Source organism: Anas platyrhynchos, chromosome Z (genome assembly GCF_047663525.1).
Source record: "Anas platyrhynchos isolate ZD024472 breed Pekin duck chromosome Z, IASCAAS_PekinDuck_T2T, whole genome shotgun sequence".
NCBI lineage: Eukaryota > Metazoa > Chordata > Aves > Anseriformes > Anatidae > Anas > Anas platyrhynchos.
The window spans coordinates 41,056,244-41,077,115 of record NC_092621.1 but is presented as its reverse complement, the minus strand read 5'-3'; the positions used below and the strand labels follow the sequence as shown (position 1 = coordinate 41,077,115).

At 35.1% G+C, this 20,872-nt stretch overlaps 1 protein-coding gene across 1 annotated transcript in view; it reads left to right on the top strand.

Annotated features, from left to right (window-relative positions):
- LOC101794123 (guanine nucleotide-binding protein G(q) subunit alpha) overlaps positions 1–12,555 on the top strand; it is a 131,369-nt gene extending 118,814 nt beyond the window's left edge. Inside the window, exons 6-7 of the mRNA XM_038170218.2 lie at positions 3,933–4,086; positions 7,802–12,555. Coding sequence (XP_038026146.1) covers positions 3,933–4,086; positions 7,802–7,992 — 345 coding nt within the window. The 3' untranslated portion in view covers positions 7,993–12,555. The remainder of the gene's footprint in view (positions 1–3,932; positions 4,087–7,801) is intronic.
- Positions 12,556–20,872: the final 8,317 nt, after the last annotated feature.

Genomic DNA, 20,872 nt, shown 5'->3' with positions numbered 1-20,872 from the left:
TTACAGTGTTTAAATACTTTGTTTTATCCCACCTTGATAATAATGTCCATCCTGTGAGTTCAGTTTGTGGCACCAAGAAGACAGAGAAAAGAGTAGTGGTTTTTTGTTTGTTTGTTTTTTATTTAAGTGAGTATAAATTTAGGACATATGGTACTGGCTTTTTTCCCCTCTTCTGTCTGAGTCCCTTTGAGTTCTCAACCACAATATTTTTAGTAGGTGTATGGTTAATAAAGGTAAAAAAAAAAAGAAAAAGAAACAGCAACATTAAAAAAGAACAGAGTTGACATCATTCATTTATGTATTTTTTGAAAAAACAAATTCTTGGTTTGATCTTTAGATGTCTAAGTTATTATGTTAATGGAACACCACTGCAATTACTGCTACGTAGTTTACAATGCTGTCAGATATACCTGACATTTTTCACTCAGAGGATCCCCATGGACATTTCAAATGCTAAAATAAGCAAGAGCTGTAGAAGACAATAATTGTACTACACCAATTTATACAACAATTAGAGAAAACAGACAAGCTCATGGACAATTCCTTCATGACATTATTCCATCTAAGATATAGCATTCCCTCCAGTAAAATAATATTGACTTCAGCACTTATTTAGTATCTTATTCATAAAGTTATGAATGTCATGAACTAAAATGAAATTTTCTTAACTAACATATTTATGAAGCTTTACAAGATACTCTTACTAACTATGTGAAAGATGTGAAATCTGCATTTACAGATCTGTCCTCTTGATGTTCTAGTGGTACTGTCTTATTATGTGTCTTTTGTGGGGGTATAGATGACTGTAGAACATTGCAATGAGACTTACAGTCAGAGAAGATAACTAGTGATAGCCAAAGTGTCGTTCCCCCCACCCTGTTGTAGGGTAGATCATAACATTGAGTGATATTTTCCTTGGGAAGGATCAAGGAAATTCATGAACCTGTCAATATCAGAACTCAAGAAGAGTGATCTTTTTCTTGACCGAACTCAAGAAGAGTGATCTTTTTCTTGACCGATTTGTAATTACAATGTAATTACTAACTGATTTGGGCAGTTTATCACTAACTCTTTAGAAAATGTTTCTGTAACCTTCCTGATATCTTAATAGCTGCTTTATGCTTCATTCAAGATGCTATCAAGTCTGTTCTGTAATGATGTACACTCTGAGATAATATCTGTAAGTTACTATTCCTCATAGATACCTGTTAGTATGCAAGACTCGATGGTCTCACCTTCCCAATATCCTCAACTGGTGCCACTGTGCAGGGCAAGGTCCTTGTACCATAAGAATTCATTCTACTCCAGTGGGCTCTTTCAATGCAGTTTGCATTTTTTATCATTTTTCATTCCCAAAATTCTCTGACTTCCTGTTGATTTTGTTTTGGACTGGCTAATATAATGCAAAATCAGCAAGGGCAACAATCTGCTGTTTGAAGTGTACTCCCTCAGATTCAGTAATAGATTCATAGAATAGATAGATTCAGGAAGAGCATGGCTCTTCCTGGAAATGCAGTTAACTGGATGAATTTTGGAGGCAAGCAGCTTCTTTAGAATTGAAGCTTGTGATTGTATTAATGAATACAGTGAAGTGAAGAAGGCTGGGATAATCTGGTAGTATTATACTGATTTCAGTTACTGCCATCCTGAACTATGTATTTTTCTGAAGCAGCTCAGCCTTTCCATTTTGCTAGACTACTCTACAGACCACTTCTGTAAATGATTTCTCAAGGCTGTAATTATTTCCTTTAATATAAACATTCATTACATTTATTATTTTTATTATTTGGCATCACTTCTATACTGCCTTCATAGTAGGAAGTCTCCTTCTTTGGCATTCTAGATTGGTTTTAAGTTAATGGAACTCTCTTTGAAATCATGGAAGCCTGCTTCATCTCTGATCTGTTTGTTGGGTGGTATCTTTACTAAATTAGTAAGAGGTTTAAATAAGATGCCTCAAATCAAGTCCAAAGGTACTTTAGACATATTTATAAATTTGTAATAGAAAAAAAAAAAAAAAGAGTATGTGGAATTCATATTATAAAGGATTCATACTTAATAAACAAATAAGCACATAGTCTTGACACTGAAGACAGTATTTTGTTCTTTATTGTGCCTGTCCTCTGGTATCTTCATGATAGAGAACACTTACAGAGTTAATGTAGCTGATTAGATGCCAGAAATTGTTTCAGGCATGATATCATTGTACTTTAGTCTGCGTGCCTTTTCTATTTCATATTGTTTGGCATCCCTTTCAAACAGAAAATGAAAATATGCTGTGTCTCATAACCATTTATGCAAAACACAGTTTTCTTAGCTCTCCTGGGAGAAGTGTCATGAGTTTATCCAAGCTCATTTATTTTATCTTTGCAATTCTGTACTATGTATATGGAAAAAAAATCAAAATTACAGTTTGAAATGCTGCAGTACACTTGAAGGTTTGTTTTTTGAAGAGGGGGAACGATTACTCTAGAAAAACAATTTCTTTGTGTTTTCTATGCACTTTTCTTTTATCAGTTATCAATAGCTGATAAATTTATTGTGAAATAACACTGCTAATCAAGTGATGAAGCCTTTTCACTATCTGAATGTCACATTAGAAGATAGTAAGTGCTGATGAGTTCAGGTAAATATGTAGAATTGAAACAGTAGTTTAAAGTTTATGTTGTCTTACATTTTTCATAAGGCTATGAAAGTGAAAACCAATGCTGTGGTGTTCCCATTACCTCTCTATAAGGTTTTGTGTAGACAAGAAATCCATACAGAATATGGAGAAGATTTAGGTTTTATGCTCAGCTCCATTGTTATTTCAGTTTTTCTTCTCTCTGAATGAAATCCTGGCATGGTTGAAATCAGTGTGACTCATAAGACCTGACTGGAAGAAAGCAAAGATTTCACTCCTCTGTATTAACTATTCAAGCTATACATTTCACTATCCATTTTCATCCATCACTCCGGCATGCTGTAAAATTTTAAGAACTGTCTGAATTTTCTCACAGATTGTTCCCTGGCTGAACAAAAGCAGAATCTGCAGGATTCACAGCCTTCCTGTTGGTGGTGAAATTGTTCTTTTGAGAGGGCAGCTCCATTAAATAATAGTAATAAAAAAGAGGAAGTTAATTCCGGGTTTTGAACTCACTTTGTTCTGACTCTGACATCAGCCACATGATGTCAGCCTAACCTTTTCAAAATTATATCAAATCATAATTAATTTTACCATGTCAGAAAATCATTACAAATAGAAATGTAGGCTTTGCTTACATTTCAGCTATAACAAAAAGTGCAGTTAAGGAACAGTTAGGCAACAAAATAAAGGCTAACCCAATGATGTTAGAAACAAATTCACCAATTCACATTAAGGTTTTATTATAAGCCTTTGACATACAGGAAGTGTTCTCAGGTACCAAATTTACTAGCAAGTGTATTAAAGCTGGTCTTTCTACAAATTAAATGTCTCTGCATTTGGAGTTTAGAAATGTCTTGTAAAATAAGTAATGCTTGTAAACCTTGAATTTGTTAACATATCTTGTTTTGGTATACTTGTCCCTTCCATATGAATCCATGCATTTCAATACCCAAAAGTTCATTAGCTGGTCATAACTATGCATATTCAGACTTTACATCCGTATCTGTTCTGGCATTCATGTTCATGACCTATGTTTTAAAGAATACTTATGCCTGGGGGGAGTTGACTTTGCAAAAGGAAAATGCCTGGATATTTAATTACCTGCAAAATGCCTGGATATTTAATTACCTGCTTACTTGTCAGTTGTAGCTGAATCACTTAAACCATCCGTTTTGTTAGGAAGGTGCAAAGCGTAAAATGGATCTGTTACCAACTAAAATGAGATGGCATGAGTTGATTTCAAATTGTTGTTTTTGGTTTTATTATTTTCTCAACCACTTAAATTCCTCTCTCTTTTTTATTCCAGAATCGAATGGAAGAAAGCAAAGCGCTCTTTCGGACAATTATCACATATCCATGGTTCCAAAACTCTTCAGTTATTCTGTTCTTAAACAAAAAAGATCTCTTAGAGGAGAAAATTATGTACTCCCATCTAGTTGATTATTTTCCAGAGTATGATGGTAAGTATAATGACATCAGAGCTCATGCTGTGTTTATACTGACAAAATGTAAAATCTTGTCCAAACTGTAGACAGATAGATCCATTGAGATATTTTCCTCCTTATCAAAACAAACAAACAAATAAAAAAAAAAAACAACAACAAACGAGTGCTATCAAGTTTTTAATCATGGAATTTTTAAAAATGTAATTGAAGTCTTGTGGGATTGTTTAGATTGCTAGGATTTAATTTTGTATTGCTATTAATTGTGGGTAGGATGGCAGTACATTTCATGGGAAATGGTTAATGTTAAGGTGAGTATTATCAACATCAGCAATGGACAAAATTCTTCTTGTTTTCATACGTTGGAGTGAGCATTGGAACTGAAGTATAAAAGCTGAAGCTGAAGTATAAAAATAAGTGAAAATGCATTTCTCATTTTTATATATTGTCTAGCATACTCTCTTTTTGAAGTTTGGTTTTGCTTAAAGCAGTGTTACAAGCTCTCAGGTGGCACTAGTTACCAGAAACTAGAAACTATTATCACTCTTCATAACCCTTTACTGTACCTTTAAAAAAACCACACTTTTTTTTATACTAATTTTACATCACTTATGTAAAAGTGTTCTAATGTGTTCTAATTGTTCTAACAGTTCTAATTTGCTTTCTCAGAAAAAATACATAGATCATAAATAAATCATAATACAGCAGAGAAATAAAACTTTCAGAGAGTTCTCTTGAGATAGACAGCTAAGTTAACTGAGTGGAGGCCTTCAAAACAAAGAAAATCAAATTCACATGATAAGAGGACTGAAAACTAAATGCTCCTCTTTGGTAAAAATAAATAAATAAAAAATATCTTTTTTCCCATCAGGGAGTGAACAGCAGTTTTGAAAGCTGAAGAAAAGATTATCTCTCATGTTAAAAGTTGGAGAGTAATAATAGGAAAAATTTACAGCTTTGTTTTCCTGTTTCAGGGAAAGTTATCTGTTCACAGTGAACAGCCTAGCCTGCAGGATCAGATTGCATTGTTCACAAGTGAGTTTAGTTTCATAGTGCAGAAGAGAACTAGCAGTTAAATAGAAAATATTCTAGTTGTTGCAATTTTATTTCATAGTTATAAGTTCCCTAGATGACATCCTGGAACATAAGAAGACTCTACAGGCCATTCTGTTATCACCACTTAAAAAGAGATAACATCTGTGTTAGATATGTGTCCAGAAAACACAGACAAAACTCAACCACTCAGTTCAGAGGAACCCTATTTCTCCTGCCTTTTTCTGTGGGTGATGGAAAAAAAACGTTTATGAAGAGCTGTTCATAAAGGTGGAACTGTTGGAGTGCAGACCTGGAAGTCTTGAAGTGTCTTTATCTCTTAATTCTGCAGATCTTGCTGGACAAGGTTATGGTTTGATCTGATTTCTTCTGGTGGCAAGGTAGAGTTACAGTCAAAGGCTTGCACAGGTCACAGCGTGGTGTCCTCCACTGTCCCAGTACACTGAATGTGAGAGGTGGGCAAGTTTGAGGAAGGGATTAGAATTAGATATTTTTCAGTTGGATCACTTCTCCCTTCTGTTTTCTTGTTTTCAGCAGAGTGGTGAAAGTAGCGTAGAGATGAGAAATGAAAGCCAGGACGGTGAATTGAACTGTTTTAAATTAAGTGGTTCTGTTGCATGGTACGGGAAGCATTGAAGCGAGGACTGAGACATGCTCAAGTGTCAGTATATCACACAAAGTCATCCTTTCACAGCTAGTACTAGTAGGCTTGACTTACAGACAGGAATGAAGAGGTGAAACAGACAAAAAGGGACGTATTTGGGAGCAAAGAATGAGAAACATTAATGCAGTACTTCTTGCATAGTGTTGTACACTCATAGTCTTGAGTATATCATGCAGAGAGACTGTAGCAGACAAGAAAACTACTGATTTATATGGCAATTACTTCCAAAGTCTCCATGTTATTGAGATCATAACCACTTAGCAGTATAAATCTAACATCCTGTTTCTTTCTAAGGTCCTGAGGCAGTAATTTTTTTTTTTTAATCCTCAATTTTCCGTGCTTGAACTGTAGTAAAGTGAAAATTTTAAATTACATTATATCATCAGCACAGGTGTCATCAGGTTAGCAAATGGATAAAGGCTTTGAATAGTTCAGAAGATTTTGAGAGACAGACAGTGTCTAGCTCCTGTAAAACTGCATTAACAAAATTACAGGAAGTTGATTAGAACTATAAATGGTCTATTTTGAAGAAATTGTTATCTTCGAAATTCTAGGAGTTTCTTAATAAATTTGCTATATTTGTAGTGTGAATAGTTGCTGCTGTTTCTTTTGAGTCTGGGTGACCAAACTAGAATCCAATTGTGTAGAAACTGTAAAAATGTTGAGAAGTCCTCCGCCCTGTCTTAGAGAGCTTACAAATCTGTATACATGCCTAGGTCCTAGAAAATGTGTAGTCTGTATATGTTTATGAATGAATACATATGTTCGTGTGCATATATCCATGTATTCAGCTGGATATAAGGATTTGCAGCTGGTAGATGCTGGAAAGCATGTGAATTCTCTTCCATGCTTTTGCTACCTAATTTTTATAAAGTTACTCACATCAGAAACATTTGCAGTAGTAAGCTTGAAGTATTAAAAATAAATGTTATTATCCAGTTATTGAAAAATACATATGTACTTGTTAACTCCCTAAAGTAAAGATTTCATAACTATTGAAGGACAGAGTTATATGTAACAGCAGAACGCAGGTATTTATATTGCCATGTAACGAGACCAGGACTAATGGGAAGAATAAGAGGAGGAGACAGCACAGAAAACATGCACGTTCATAGAAAACCTGCATTCCAGAAACAGGGGAGCGAGGAAGTAATGCCCTATGAAAATTGTATTGGAATAGTGGAATAGAATTGCAGCACAGGAGAACAACAGCTGTCATTCTTGCTCCTGCTCTGCTTTTTGGGCTGTGAATGTGAACGAATCTTCACTGTGCTACTCTGGAAGTTGCTATTTTACCTTCTGTCCTGTGTAAAACTAAACATGGGGTTTGGTTGCGTAGAGTCTGCATCCTTCTCAGAATTACAATTTAGGATTTAATTTAGGATTGTTCTTATAATTTAGATAGCAGTTGACTTGTTAGAACATGAACTTTTTGCTGTTGAACAGCTTCAGCTGGAGAGCACATGTATTTTATTATCTCTAATGTAAATGAGGTTCTGTTGATGACAATGTCATGCCAGTTTAGGATACAACTTCAGTATGTTATCTGTTAAAATTGTCATACAACAAATAAATTTTGCAGTGCTGAAAGAACTTAAGTATAATTTAAAATAGTAGGTGTATACTGAAACTTGCTAATGCTGTTAGGATTTGTAAGGATTTATTTTAGGGATTTCATCTTTCTTTTACTCATTCTGTGTGGTTATAAACCACCCATTTCATCTTTCCATTTTAACAGTCATCTCAAGAAAGAAAGATGATCCACAGGAAAAATAAAACTCGGATGTGATAGCTCTGATGCAATGAATTTTCGCTCTTTATTTTTAACAGTTCCTTCACAGGGGAAAGTAGGCAGCATATGATAGTATTTATTTGTAAAAGGTTTCCATTCTCCTCTTACGTGAAGATCATAGACTGAGCCTTGCTTCCATATTATGCTCCAAATAGATCACTGTTAAAGAAGTTCAAATATTGAATTGACTGTAAGAAAACTAATTTTCTCTTCCTTATTAAAAGGACCACAGCGGGATGCACAAGCAGCACGAGAGTTCATCCTGAAGATGTTCGTAGACCTGAATCCAGACAGTGACAAAATTATCTACTCCCACTTCACATGCGCTACAGACACAGAGAATATCCGCTTCGTCTTTGCTGCTGTCAAGGACACGATCCTTCAGTTAAACCTGAAGGAGTACAACCTGGTCTAACTGTGCCTACAAGGCCCTCCAAAACCAACTTTGCGTGATTGAAGATACACAAGAGGGACTGTATTATCTGTGAAAACAATTTGCATAATACTAATTTATTGTTGGCCTGGACTCTGTGAATGTCCACAGAGTTTGTAGTTAATATTATGATTTTATTTAAACTATATGGAGGAAAACCAAAAGATGCTGAAGTACATTCACAGCACATTTCCTCATTTTTTAGGCAAAACCTTGTGACTCAATGTGTTTTAAATTCTCAGTCATACACTTACAAAGGATAGCAGATTTTTGCTATTGAAGCAAAATCAAGCTGATTTCCTGTTTCCCTGACCCTCTCTCTCCCCCTCCTTTGCCTTCTCCCTTATCTTTTTAAAGGTACAATGGCCTTTTTTTCCCAGTTACGTTCCTGGGTAAAATATTTTCTGTTGAGTGATTTGGTCAGGAAAATGCTATCAGCAGAATTTAAGTCATCAGTCCATTCTAATTTTACAGTATGTACTTTCTCTGAAGGATCAAAAATATTGATACTGTGATTTTTAAATTCTTGACATGGGTGTTTTCGTTCTGTCTTCGCTTTTGGGACTACAATATTGGAATTTCAAAAATGAATTATAGTTGTGTATGGATACTAAATTTAATCATTTTCACATTTTGGAAAGGTGCACAGAAGACAGTAATGAAATAATTAAGACACAACCTAGGATATACATGGAATATGGTAGAATCTCTTTTTAATTGCCATGTGCCATTTTTTCTCTCTTTTATTCACAAATGCCAAACAAAAATGTCATAGACACTACATTTTCCCCAGTGGCTACAGCCTGAGACAGTGTTTTTGTTTCTTTTTTCTTTCTTCAGTTGTGTGTTTTTTCTTAAGTTAGAGCATTTTAATTTTTTTTCCACGGTAGAAAAATTATTTTTATTGTATAAAATTAATGTTGCCAAATCTGGCTTTTTATAAAATCAATACTCTTGAAACATAAGATACCAATTGAAATGCCAAACTGATCAGTTGGGAACTGACCTGATAGAGTCAACTGCCAAACAAACAGTTTCAGCTCCTTGTTCCCTTTTTTGGAAATTGTTCCATTTTCAAATGCCAAAAACAACAGTGTGAGTGAATACGCTACAAGGTGCACCATGCACATGCATATGGTCTACTATTGTAAAGACAGTTTAAATCTCTCTTTATGTCAGGTATGGCATAAGATTGGTTTCTGTAATAATATCAAGGCACATTCAGTTGTACAACAAGAAGTTATTGATGAGAGATCACAACAGGGAACCTTTCCTGATAAGGTTGCTTGTTAACTGATTCACAGACGTTTGATAGGCTTTCATCAAAATAGCCTCTCTTGATGTTCTTTAGAAAAAGATTTATTAATGTAAATGAAACAGTGAGAATATCATTCTTGAAATTTTAATGTGCAATTTTTTAACAACAAAAATGCAGCACACGTTGATGAGCCTTTATTCTGCAGCTTAAGTTGAAAGGTGTTTTTTGACCAGGTGCATGATTGCTAGCAAGCTACAGAAGACTCAGAGGTCAGACATGTAATTAAATTGATTATCTGCAATGCCAAGTAGCACTGGAGTGCACTTAACACAGAAATTGCTGCCTTACAGCAGCATATGGGAGGTGGAAAAAAGAATGGCTTATTAGTTGATTACCAAAGTTAACAATAAATACTAATGAGACGTTTTTCATCTTTAACCCTCCCAACTCCAAAACAAAAATAGTAAGAACAGTTGCTGTTTTTTGCTCCCTCATAAAACACCTTGTAATTTAAAACTGGTTGTAGGTATAGTGCAATTATGAATGCTATAATCATTGTACATACATCTATATATATATATGGCAGCATCCATATTGGCTTTGTAATCATTAATTTTTGGCAAATTGAATGTGCTGTATTGATATGTATCTATGTAATTGTATTGTATGTCTTATAGCTAATTCACATTTTAAATAATGTTATTTTATTTACTTTTTTAAGAGAGAAGAATGTAAATTTTGTCAGTTTATTTCTGACTAGGGATTTGTTGTTGTTTTTTATTTACAAAACAAAAAAAAATACTATAGTACAGAGTGGTACTAGCATCGTGCTGTATAAAATCATTTGCACATTCCTGAGTAGAAGTAAATTGGAGACACCCAGACAGAGGCCATTCATATTTGAAACTGCTTAAAGCTTGTCAGGGCTTTATACAGATTTAGAAACCAGTTTTATTAGAAGAACTTAAGCCGTTATATATAGGATTGGAACATAAGCTCTTAAATACAAATTTAATTTATTTTTGGCAGATTTTCATTAGATTACTTTTACCTTTCCAAGATACTTTTATTAGAAAAGTGAATTTAGAGATGATTGAAGCCATTGCACATAAATAAGAGTGGGTACATGCTGTTTCCCTGAAAAAAAAAAAAGTAAAAAAATAAAAAGGAACATCAGATCAATTATACAGTATTTCAGAAATTCCAGAAACTTTAAATATAACAACAACAACCAAAAAGTCACTATTGTTAAGAATTATAAGGTGTTAAAGCATTTTAATTAATACAGCTAAAGCAGATAGACGTAGGTTATAAAAAATGACACTGACATTTTAAATAGGTGATCAGAACAGTTAGTCTTATATACGGCATTACAAAATTCGTCCTGGTCTTGCTATAAATGCAACAGAGCTTCTTATTTTACAGTTCCACTGTTGATAATATCCCGTCTTTTAACCTGGGGATACATTGGCCATGCTGGTGTCAGCGATATAAATAAAACTGTAGCCAGAAAAAAAGAAAAAAGCCAGTGGTGTCTAACAAAGGTATGGTTTGGCGGAGCTTCTTTTTGTTTTGTTTTGATTTTTGTTAGGGGATATTGGGTGTGGGAGAAGGAAATGTGGTTCTACGTTTTGTATAAAAACAAAAGTTTACTCATGCTTTATAGTTATATTGTGATTGCAAAAGTTTTCAAGAGTGTGTGCCACTGGGCTACTTCTGGTATATTTTAGGTAAGTTGAACCTGTGGCAGTGTTTAGATCATTTGAGCATGTTCTGAAAAAAAAAAAAAAGAAAAAAAAAAAAAAATCAGCATGCCAAGGCAAGCTTTACATGAATCACCTAACACAGCATTGCAGTGTGACAGTTTACAGAAACATTTCCTTTTTAAATGACACAGCTGTTCCCACTTGCAATATATTCCGTTGTTGTTGTTGTGTTGTTGTCGTTGCTGTTGTTTTAATTGGTGGTTTCTACTATGCCTTATAGTGCTTGAGTCTAGAAGTTTGTGCCTCTAACATGAAGCTGAAGGCAAAAATAAGACCGAAACCCTTTTAACTTTGCCAAAATTATGTGATTTATTTGAATGTCATAAACGGGGGAGGAGGGAAGGAAAACGTCATGGGAACCTGTGTATTCTAGATGTTCGCTAGCACAAGAAAGCTGTAATACGTGTTTTACAGAAACCTTAAACTTGCCTTTTTCACAAATTAACTGGCACTGTCCTTACATATATAGGATGATGCAGCTATAAGGGCAGTTTACTTTTTATAATTCAGACTCTTTTGATTGTCAAGGTGTATGAACTGTAATTTTTAATCATACTGCCACATGATTGTGAATCACTTTTTTAAGTTTGAACGTGGAGGAGACTTTTTATGCTGGATATCAGTCAGACTTGACTGCATGATTTGCAAAAACTTTAAATAGGGGGAAAAGGGCTGCATATAAAGACGTTGCTAGACTCCCAGCCTTTGGTTGTAAGGTGCAAAAGACTTTCAGATTACTCAACCGAATAACTCTTGCCTTGCTACACATTCTTCACAAAAGAATGAAGTATTAGGAGAAAACAAAGACATGCTAACCCACATGAAAAAAAAAAAAAAATTAAATTACCCAAATAATTTATTATACGTGCTGCTGTTGTTGGAGCTCTGTGCATGGTTATCCTGCATACTATTGCTTTAGTAAATTAATGAAGTGTGCACAGCATATTAACAAGGCCTACAAATGACCTACCTCTAGTTAGGAGACCAGTAAAGTCAGTGCGTTTTGGAGAACCATCATAACACAGGAAGTTAAATGGCCTGGTGTAGGTAGTCAACTACTGTAATTTAGAAATTCACACTTCTGTAAATACAGTCCCTCTTTTGACATAAACCATACATTCTAAAATTTAGTATGCATTAAACCACTGAAGCCATCTGTCTCTGCCTAATTTGTTAGGTCAGTAGAGATCTTGCAAGACCATGTTTTGTTTTGAAGAGTTACTGATATTTCCTCTTTTTTGACTTGTATTTACCCATAACATTTTGAGTTGTATCAATCAAAACAGAAACATCTCCATGTAATCAATAATCCAGTCATTATTTAGCTAGTTAAAGGGATTTTACTGTAAGTTTCACTTGAGCTTTTTCACAGTAGCCATGCTGCAGGGGGAAAAAAGGAATAAAGGGGGATTTTGAAGACAGTGTAAAAAAATACAAGATCAAGTAAACCAGATCAATCTTACTGTAAAGCTGTGTTTTTGTTTTTGTTTTTGTTTTTCTCAAAATACAGTCTAAGCTGAAGTCTGTTGCTGGATTCCTCATTTACCATGCTGTAGGAAATCCTTATTTGACTTTCTTTTTTTTTGGCTGGGGGAGGGGGGAGGGAAGGGAGGGGAGGTGGTGTTGGTGTCAGATACATTTTTAAACTTACAGTATTTAAAAATAAAGATCATATTTGCTGTTCTTAAAGTGTCATTTAAATGCATGTATTGTCTGTTGTTTGATAGACAGAAATAGTGGTTTGAGATTTTCTTTTTAAAACAAACAAACAAACAAAACAAACACGACGACTAATATTGTACAATTACTGGCCCTCAAAAATGTTGCTGGTTAAAAGTACAGTATTTTTGGCCATAACTTTGTACTATAGTATCTTAATTCCTTGAAATCTAGCTTTTCTTAAGTACTATTTGGGCTTATTGTTCTCCCAAAATATTTCTTATTATGATAAATGTTGGATAGATGTATTACTCTGTGATTACTTTTTAAATAGTAATACATGCTCTCTCCTCATTGTCTAAACAGCCAGATGGTTCAAAACATTTAAGGTTTGACAAAATGGAGACAGTTACTTGACAGTATGACTAATGAACGTTTTTGGCTTGCATACAATGGAAACTCAGAAGCATGGGGGAAAAGAGGTAACAATCTATATCTCGTTAATAGAAACTTTCAGAGTTTGTAGGCAAATTTCTTAAGCATTTGGTTGATCGCAGTTCTACTGTAAGAGCAGACTTCTTTTTCTTTTTTTTTTTTTTTTCTGATATTTTTCTTTGCCTAAATCATGATAGGAATAATGGAAAGATGCGTGCATGTTGCTTTTCAGGAGTCTGGCTTATATCTGATCAACAGTCAGTGGATCTCAAACTTTCATTACAGACATTACAGAAGAAACAGAATTTCAGGCCACTTGCAAAAGTGAATTTGTTTTCTATTATGTGATTACAACAATTCAAATAAGATTCTTGGAATCCAAATAATTTTCCTAAATAAGGGCTTCAGTGAATTGCTATAGATTTTTCTTTCCTGGTGCAGAATGTAAGAGAGAGGGATCAATGAGGAAGGATTTGTTTTACCTTTATGTCTCAGTGACGGTAACATCAACAAAAATAAAGTGTAAGTTGTGATATTTAAGGTAATGTTAAATAGATGTAGAAACTGTGATGAATTGTGCATGGTTGTGATGTAAACGTAGATCACATACTATGATCATATCACTTGATTGACAACCACGTTGTACTATACTGTCCCAAACTCCTTACAGTTCCAGAGTATTTATAGATTGAGAAAACTTTGTGTGCCACAAAATACACAATTGCCAGCTCCTCAGGAATGTATCTGGTACCAGTAGCAGTGAAGTTTCACAAGGCCCAGAAATGGCAGTCTCATAGCTCATTGCTACCAAAAAGAGCTACCCTCTAAGTTCTGTTCAGTGCTCACGTCTCAGCAGTGTAGACTTTTACCTCTCCCTTGTGTCAGCCCTGACACTTGGTCAGCCAATAAGCAGGGTGGGGAAAAATAATAATAATTAAAAATAAAAGTCATTTGTGCTCTTCTTGCTGTTTTAGCAGCCTATTTTTCACAGTTTTGAGCTAATCAACAGTTGAGAGAAATGCTAACCTGATTAAATGGAAGAGGTAGAACTGTGTGAGCACCAGAAAGTTTAGATATTAGAAAAAAAGGAAGCAAGACTCCCCCTCCTTTTAGAACCTAATCCTGAGATTTCCATGAACAGTGAGTAGTATATAAAACTACACAACCTTCATTTTATGCACCTCAGGGGCTGCTAGCTATTCTGGCTTAGGAAAGGTCTCACTTTCAAAGGTCTTGATTGTATTTTCATCCTTAGGAAAAAAACAAAAACAAAACCAAAAACCTTTCTGCTCCCCTCTAAAAATAACAAGCTTGTGGTAAATATGGACTAACCCCAACTGTAGTCGGACTGAAGCCAACAGGGCATAATTGCTGTTAGGGACAGAGAAGTATAAGAATTGGGTTTTCATTCATGTACACGCACACATATCCCCACCTCCCTCAGCCCCCAAATAAATAAATAAATACCTATCCTTAGATACTTAAAATGCCATGTTGCTGTGTGTGACATTCAAGGTTTACTGTGTCCTTGTCCAAGGTGCTCCTTCTCTATTCACATTCACATTCCTCTTTCACAATGATTACTTGCTTCCTGCCTTCCAAAGAAAATATTTTTACAGCACTGCTTTATGTATGTACTTTCTAGAATACTTTCTGATCCTTCTGAATTAAGTGTAAATTGCTCTGCTGATACTGAACAATTGATGGCATGGAAACAAAAAAAAAAAAAGCTGAAGACCAGCACTTCTTGCTTATTACATATCCCTCTTGCCATTTTGTTTGATTATTTTTCTGCATCTTTCCTTTATCCTGTTTGTCATACAGAGGAGGTTGGTTGAGGTATCAGGTTCAGTTCTGACAGTAATTACAAAATTGATTATACTGGCTAAATTAAAGACAAACTGCTAATAAAATGTTCCTGTAGTCAGGGGCAGAACCATTTGACCTTGTAGACATGCATTGCAGGAAACAAAACTCCATACCTTCAATACAATTAAATGAAGGATATAGTAGGTGAATGTGGTCCAAAGTGGTCCAAAAATACTCATTTTAATATGTCATTTCACATTGTCAATAGAGAACTGTATTTGCCAAAATGTTACTGAAATTTCACTTTTTTTCCTACATTCCTGTATGAGGTGATTCATGCAATGATCAGACTGGCACTCAACTGAAGAGATGTATTAATTCGACAATAAGTTCAAATGTATTCTTGCAGAGATAAGTTACTACATAAGATTACTTTATATGATGCTAACAGAAAAAGATGACTTGCATGCAGTAAATAATTAAGATATTGCACTTTTATACATTTATTATAAAGAAGAATCACTCTCTCCCTGAAAATAAAATTCCATTTATCTCAAGATGAAGTATCTGGAGTCTCTTAAAAACTGTCAGTTAAATGTGCACACAAGTTTGTTTATTGTCTAACAGAGATTATTCTGTTGTCATATACTGTAGAATATCTATTTTATTCTGAGTGCTGCTTTTGTAAAGTCAGAGCAACATTGTGTATCGACATCTTGATTTCCACCTTTCTCAGGGGAATATGGAAGGTAAACTTTCACAGCTATTTAGAAGACTTGATTTATTCTATGTTAAGAAACAGACTGCAGTGTAAAATCTGTGATTTAAGGTTTTTCTTAAAATACTTTAGAACTTCAGTGCTTTATCTGACCTTACCTAAGTTAAGCAGCCTGAGTGCAATTGTAAGGCAAAAGGACAGATAACTTAATCGCATTGGATACTGCCCTTGCCTAATAACCTTTAATTTTAATGTATCAGTAATATCACTATAGTTTAGCTGATTGAACTACTCTTTTTTGAAATACAGCAGGCTACTTTGACAGATACTAAGACAAAAAGAAAAATAATAAGAAATTAGTTTTCCTTATGTACATAATCATAGTATTCAGATTCTTGACCAGAAGCATTCAAATGGTATTACGACTAATACTGGTAAAAGCAAGGTAATTGATTTTCCATTTTACTTAATAGGGTGTAGACGTTTTTCACACCTCTTTGAGGAAAGTATAGAAAAATGGCACAAGTGGTTATGTATCATGCAGTTGTCTTTAACATTCTTGTCTTATTTCTCAGGCACACAAATCCAAAAGTAGTGTACATAAAGAGATATTTCCTGCTTACTCTGGTGTTCAGCAGTTCAGTAATAGTTAAAATTGCAGAATATTCTAAGTGACCCCTTGAAAGTGCAACAGAGGGGAGTAGTTCAATGCTGAGAGGCATAGAAGGCTGATCTTGCATCACAAATCAAGCAAGTGGAACTGGTTTCCCTAGATGATCTGCAAAATAAGTATTACTCAATTACTTTCTGTCTTAGCATTAGAAAGCTGTGGTTGGAGTGTAGTAGAATATCTTCTTAATTCTTTGTTCAGTCATTCTAATGAAAATAGAGTGAGAGAGTTTGTTTTACTCTAGGCTGTAAAAATGGAATGCGAATTCCTTTCCCCAGCTTTCTAGCACATAATGTTTTGATTTGCTGTCATAGAGAGCCACAAGTATATCCTCTGTTTATTCTTCTATTGCACAGCAAGTAAAAATTTCTGGTCTCTGCCACCAGAAATTTAATACAATGGCTTACAAGGTTAGATGCTGCAGACTTCATTTTCTGCAATCTATTCATATTCAATTAGCTTTTGCTTTCAATAATTCTGTGCTCAACCCATTGCAATAATGAAAATGGATTCATTTATCTCCCTGACAATCTTGAGTAAAAATTTCACTTTACAGAGGTGATGAAAAGCAAAGCTACTTCTCAGAGGTTTTTGTTAGAGCAGATCACCTGAAAGTTCCCAGTATTTACTTGCTGGTTCTTTAAGTCAGAAAGGCTGAAGGATTGAATGGCCTGGCTCAAGACTATAAAGGCATTATTAAAAATGCTAGTAATTACTTGAAAATGTCTATGTGGTACAGTGCTATCCTTGTGACTTTTTGTGCCACCTGGGAACCCAGGGTCCCAAAGGCTGGAAATTTTAGCAGGAAGTCTTTGCTTGGGATGTTTCTTCATTCAGAGCCAGAGTAGCTCTGCTACTCTTCTGGTGGAGATACTTTCTTCCTCTTTTTTTTTTTTTCTTTTCTTTTTTTCTGTCTCTACCTCTCATTCTCATTTTCATTTAAAAATAAAAATAATAAAAAAATCCAGGGCAACCAAGAAGGCTACACATGCTACACTCACATTCCAAGCAATAGTTTTTGTTACTCTTGTCTGAGTCAACAGGAGACCAATAGGATTATGGATATATAATATATATATATCCATAATAATATATATATAATATATATATTATTATATTATATATAATATTATATATTATATATATAATATTATTATATTACATATATTATTATATATTATTATATATATATTATATATTATATATATTATAATATTATTAAATAATATATATTATATAATATAATAATATATATATAATCCTATTGGTCCAGTTGCTATCGATTTTGAGCCTGTGCTTACGACATCAAACCTGTACCATCTGGTGGAACAACATATGTAGGTACCCTTGCTTGGATGATGCCTTTACTAGTACTGTATGAACCCATTTGGACTTTAGGATATCTCAAGGGGCCAGAGAAGTAACTCATGATACAGTGCTATCAAAAGTGTATGTGCTGAGATCTATAGTAAGAATAACCAGGACTGTGAAGCATCTGTACACTGAACTAATACAGCAGGAAAATATTTTATTCTGTGGGGACATTCACTCAGTGACTCTTTATTTTTAGACCAAAAGTACACTGAGAAGAAAAAAAAAAAAAAAAAAAAAAAAAAATGGAAATCATCATACCACTTCATGAAAAGTCTGTTGAAAAATACAGAAAGATAAAATCCAAGGTAAAATCTGAGATGCTGAGGCTATCAGTAAAAGAAAAAAATTAAAGAAAACACAAGTTCAAATTGTATCTGTACAACAATACTCTACCTAGCCACAAAGGCAGGAGCTGTGGCGCGTAGGAAGTGGCACATAAAATAACAAACAATTTAAAGCTAGGCAACACTTTTTAACAAGATGTTAAACAAGATGTTTTCACATCTTTCACTTCAGAAAGGCACAACCACTTCCAAACATATTTGTATATATGTACATACACAGCATTTAAGCCATTTTATTATGTCACACAGACAATGCTTACCTATTTAAAGAATTTCTAGAAAGATTGTAATGTCATTCATTTTAATGAAAGCTAGAAGAACGTAATTCGCCAGTAGCTACAGATATTCAGGTATTCAGGATATGAAGAACATGCACGCATGTTCATCCCTTCCTGAGCCTGTGATGTGTGCCATCCTTTGTATAAACCAGATGGCAAACAAGGTGGGTGGGATACGTGCATGGCCTGTAGGTATTGCTTCAATCAACACTTCCCTAACCATGTATTAATGAGTATTTGGACAACACATCACAAACAATCAGTTCTTTGCCTCTTGAGGCTTTGGCCACTGAACTTGTTTTTTGCTTTTTACATAACTTAACGTAATAAAACTGCATATATTTCTGGTTTATGCAGTATCCAATTCTATTTGGATTCAGAGCCTTTAAATTAAAGTTTGGAAGCAGAAGGCATAACAAAAAGTAGGGTCAAAAGTTTTGTTCAAACATCACTATTTGTGTGAAATGTAAATGAATTGTGCTGATTAAATGGAGAAATTTTTCTCATCCATAATAGATCATTGAACCTGATTCTTTTTTCAGTGAAGCACCTGATGTGACAAATATGATTAGTTTATCTGCAGTACTTCAAGAAAAGTCACGCTCGCAAGGAAATGTGTCAGAAAATGGTAAGAGAAAGAAGTATGAGAATAAATGAGTTCCACAGGAAAGTTCATTATGTAAAATGCAGGTAGAATTCCAGTATTCTCATGGTTCTAGCACTGATATGCCAAACTGGCTTATATCCCAACCCTTTGCAGCTGTAATAAATACTGTGTTAAGATGCTTTACCACTTCAGATTTTTCACACACCTGTGTCTCATTCTGACCTCTCCCTTCACCACTGAGTCCTCTGTCAGAACTGGATGTGTCTTCTGATTTTCTATTTGTCCCACATTCTTCCAACCTCTTGAACAAATCTCAAGTTTCTGAATGCCACTTTGTCAACTAATTTGACTACTGAGACTAGGGAAAAACAGAGGTAGATTTACTATGAGTCAAGAGCACAGGCACAGACCCTGGGAGAATGCCATCAACTGCATTCACAATGGTGTGGTTTCTTGACTTCACAGATTTTAAGATTTCTGATGGACAGTGAGTTCTTAAGAGGTTTACTGGGATGAACAATGTACAGAAACAGAAGGCCTACAATCCTGTGCAGAAAAAGTGACAGACTTATAGTCCTACTTTCCAATGAACAGAAAATAATACTAATACTAATACTAATACTAATAATAAAAGGTTACAACTATTCTCTTTAGTTTACAGGACAAATAATTGAACAGTAGGAATAGTTATTGCTCTACAGCTGTAGAGCAATATTGCTTGTCAACACAAGAAGAGAGACCAGTAGCAGTAATTCTGACTGGGATTGTTCAAATATATTGCATATACTAGAAAGACAACTTTCCTCCATGCTGAAAGGAAAAATTTTATTTCTACATTAAAATTAGTCTTTGCTTTTCAATCCCTTTTAGTCAAACCCAGGACAGGACCAGAACTGCATTATTGATATTCATGAGAGCAGACCTGGACCTGCAAACTGGATTGTGGAGTTCATTAGCAGGAACTTGATAATGGAGTCAGTGAGCTTGAGCGCTTGGGTGGGGACACATGGCTACAGACTGTCTTTGATAAGTATGAATGTTGTGTTTTCTGTAATGAACAACCTTTATGTAATATTGAAAATATTTAATTTCTCTCTGGATGTGTAGTCTTGTTGATTGGCTCTAAGACATCAAGGGGACACTAACATGTTTTCCTACTTTTATTTTGACTACACGTCTTTTAAATGTTATTTTCCACAACACGTATACATATCTCATGATCAAAAATATCTGTCTATATTTGGCCTGAGATCCTCAGAGGAGTACTGTGGTAATTGCCAGATCTTCCTTAAGTATCTTCCCAGATAAGCTTGCAATTTATAACATGGGTTTTTTGTGTCAATCTATAGGCCAGTTACTTTGACCTCAGTGCCAGGGAAGCTCATGGAGCAGATTATCTTGAGTGTCATCACACGGCACTTGCAGGGCAAGCAGGCGATCAGGCCCAGTTAGCAAGTGTTTTTGAAAGGCAGGTCCTGCTTGACGAACCTGATTTCCTTCTATGACAAAGTGACACGCTTGGTGGATGACACCCACAGCATTCTCCTTGAGAAACTGTCTGCTCATGGCTTGGACTGGTGTACACTTCATTGGGTTAGAAACTGCCTGGGTAGCTGGGCCCAAAGAGTTGTGGTGGAGTTAAATCCAGCTGGAGGGCGGTCACTAGTGGATTCCCCTAGGGCTCAGTACTGGGGCCCGTTCTCTTTAGTGTCTTTATCAATGATCTGGATGAGGGTATCGAGTGCACCCTCAGTAAGTTTGCAGATGACACCAAGTTAGGTGCGTGTGTCGATCTGCTCGAGGGTAGGAAGGCTCTGCAGGAGGATCTGGATAGGCTGCACCGATGGGCTGAGGTCAACTGCATGAAGTTCAACAAGGCCAAGTGCCATGTCCTGCACCTGGGGCGCAATAACCCCAAGCAGAGCTACAGGCTGGGAGATGAGT